General features: G+C 53.5%; 1 protein-coding gene across 1 annotated transcript; it reads right to left on the bottom strand.

The window, feature by feature from the left end:
• Nucleotides 1–63: 63 nt before the first annotated feature.
• On the bottom strand, nt 64–1,669 carry LOC103583500 (putative V-set and immunoglobulin domain-containing-like protein IGHV4OR15-8; the record flags this gene model as incomplete). The annotated part of the gene is made up of 3 exons (XM_008564797.1): nt 1,624–1,669; nt 1,212–1,535; nt 64–186 (listed from the first exon to the last, which is right to left on the bottom strand). Coding segments are annotated over exons 1-3 (493 nt in total), but the record flags the coding sequence as incomplete, so codon positions are not given.
• Nucleotides 1,670–1,897: the final 228 nt, after the last annotated feature.

Genomic DNA, 1,897 nt, shown 5'->3' with positions numbered 1-1,897 from the left:
CGCTTAGGTTTCGGTTTCCCAGAATCAGCCCGAAGCAAGTTTAAAATGGCTGAGGTACTTTACCAAGATGGCTGGCGGCCCGGGCATAGCCCAACACCCTAGATTCCCTGGTCTGCACCACGTGAGGTTCTGAGGTCTCTGCTTCACTTTTCAACCTCATTACATGACTGAGCTTCTGATCTTCACCTGCACAGGGCACAGATGGCAAGAACCGAGCAGGGCTCTAGGCCAATGGAGCTGAGTGTGTAGGGACAGATCTAGTGAGAATTTACACAACAGAAGACAGAGGGTGACATTAGGGGAGTGTCTGTAGGACACTTGGGGCAAGCAGAGGGTAGGCAGGGTCAGGGCTCTTACCAGCTGGTTCTTATCCAAATGGATTCTCCCAAGTTCCCTGGTGGTCTACTGGATAGGTTGTGGAGCTCTCTCAAATGGATTCTCCCCATGAGAGCTGAGAGACAAGACTTAGAACACAGTTCCCAAGGGTACCTTGAGAGACATGACCCAAAATTCAGTTCAGCAGGGCTGTGATGGGTGTTTATCTCTGTGCTTGTCCCCCTGAGTCCTCCACATGCAAGAATAAGAGCTGTGTCTGTCCCTCAGGCAGCTGATTTTCTGTCCCGGACACTGGGGGTTGGACAGAGAGTGGGACAAAACCTAAACATCAGTGTCCACAGTGTGGATGAGGATCCAGAAGTGAAACTACCCAAGGCAGAGCAGGGACCCATGGGCAGAGGCCCTGGATGATGATGATAGCCAGGTGGGGACACGTGTGCATCACTGAGGGAAAAGACCCATGTAGGGACAGTGGGCACCTGGACTGAGTTAACTTTTAGGAAAAAAGTTCTTGATTAGTGGAAGATAAGGATCTTTACAATGATATGTGTGTCAAGAAAGAGAACAGGTTGTGATAAAACCTGAGAAATGAAAGGTCCCAGTGAGTGGAAACATCTACAAATGAGGAAAGTTACTTCACTCTGTGTTGCCTGCAGTGAGAATGCAAGAAATTAGAATCCCAAAGAACAAAGCAGAAAATGACCCTGGGGGACATCTGAGAGTCAGCAGAGCAGAGGAAACCTCAGATCCCAAGAGGAACCCCCATCCCCTCTCTGCACCTGCTCCATGGGGCACAGGAGCTGGATGGGCCTTGAGCGCCCCCTGCAGCCCAGTCCCCTCCCGTGTCCTGCAGGGAGGTTTGTGTCTGGGCTCACGCTGACTTCCTGTCACTGTGTCTCTCGCACAGTAATACACGCCTGTGTCCTCGGCGGTCACAGAGCTCAGCTGCAGGGAGAACTGGTTCTTGGACGTGTCTCTGGTGATGGAGGTGCGGCTCTTGAGGGACGGGTTATAAGTTGTACCACCACTACTACTGATGCGTCCCATCCACTCCAGCGCCTTCCCTGGGGGCTGGCAGATCCAGCTCCAATAAGCACTTGTGACAGAGCCTCCAGAGATGGTGCAGGTGAGGGACAGGGTCTGCGAGGGCTTCACCAGTCCTGGGCCCGACTCCTGCAGTGTCAGCTCAGACAGGACACCTGGAGACAAGGAGAGTCATGGTGAGTCTGTTCATTCCATCCCACACCCAGGTCCCCGTAAGCACCTGCAGCCCCCCAAGACCCTCACTCAGGGGAGCTGCCATCAGGCATAGAAGGAACCACAGGATCTGCATGGTGCCTGCAGGATGAAAACACCACACTGGCCCAGCTTGTGGTGGGTTTTTGATCTGCCAGCACCCAGGGTCATTTGCATGTGTGTCCTGGGGTATGAGAGTCCTAGGCTGGGTGCCTGCCACCAGTTCCTGGTGACGGTTCTGGGTGGTGTGTGGAGCTGCTGAGCCTGTCCTCATGATTGAGAGTCAGCCTTGGCATAATGTCCTCAGCTCTTGTGGCTCTGGATG

The sequence above is a fragment of the Galeopterus variegatus genome, unplaced genomic scaffold, assembly GCF_000696425.1.
Source record: "Galeopterus variegatus unplaced genomic scaffold, G_variegatus-3.0.2 Scaffold23626, whole genome shotgun sequence".
Classification (NCBI taxonomy): Eukaryota; Metazoa; Chordata; class Mammalia; order Dermoptera; family Cynocephalidae; genus Galeopterus; species Galeopterus variegatus.
The sequence above is the reverse complement of the archived record's forward strand: the minus strand, read 5'-3'. Positions and strand labels throughout refer to the sequence as shown.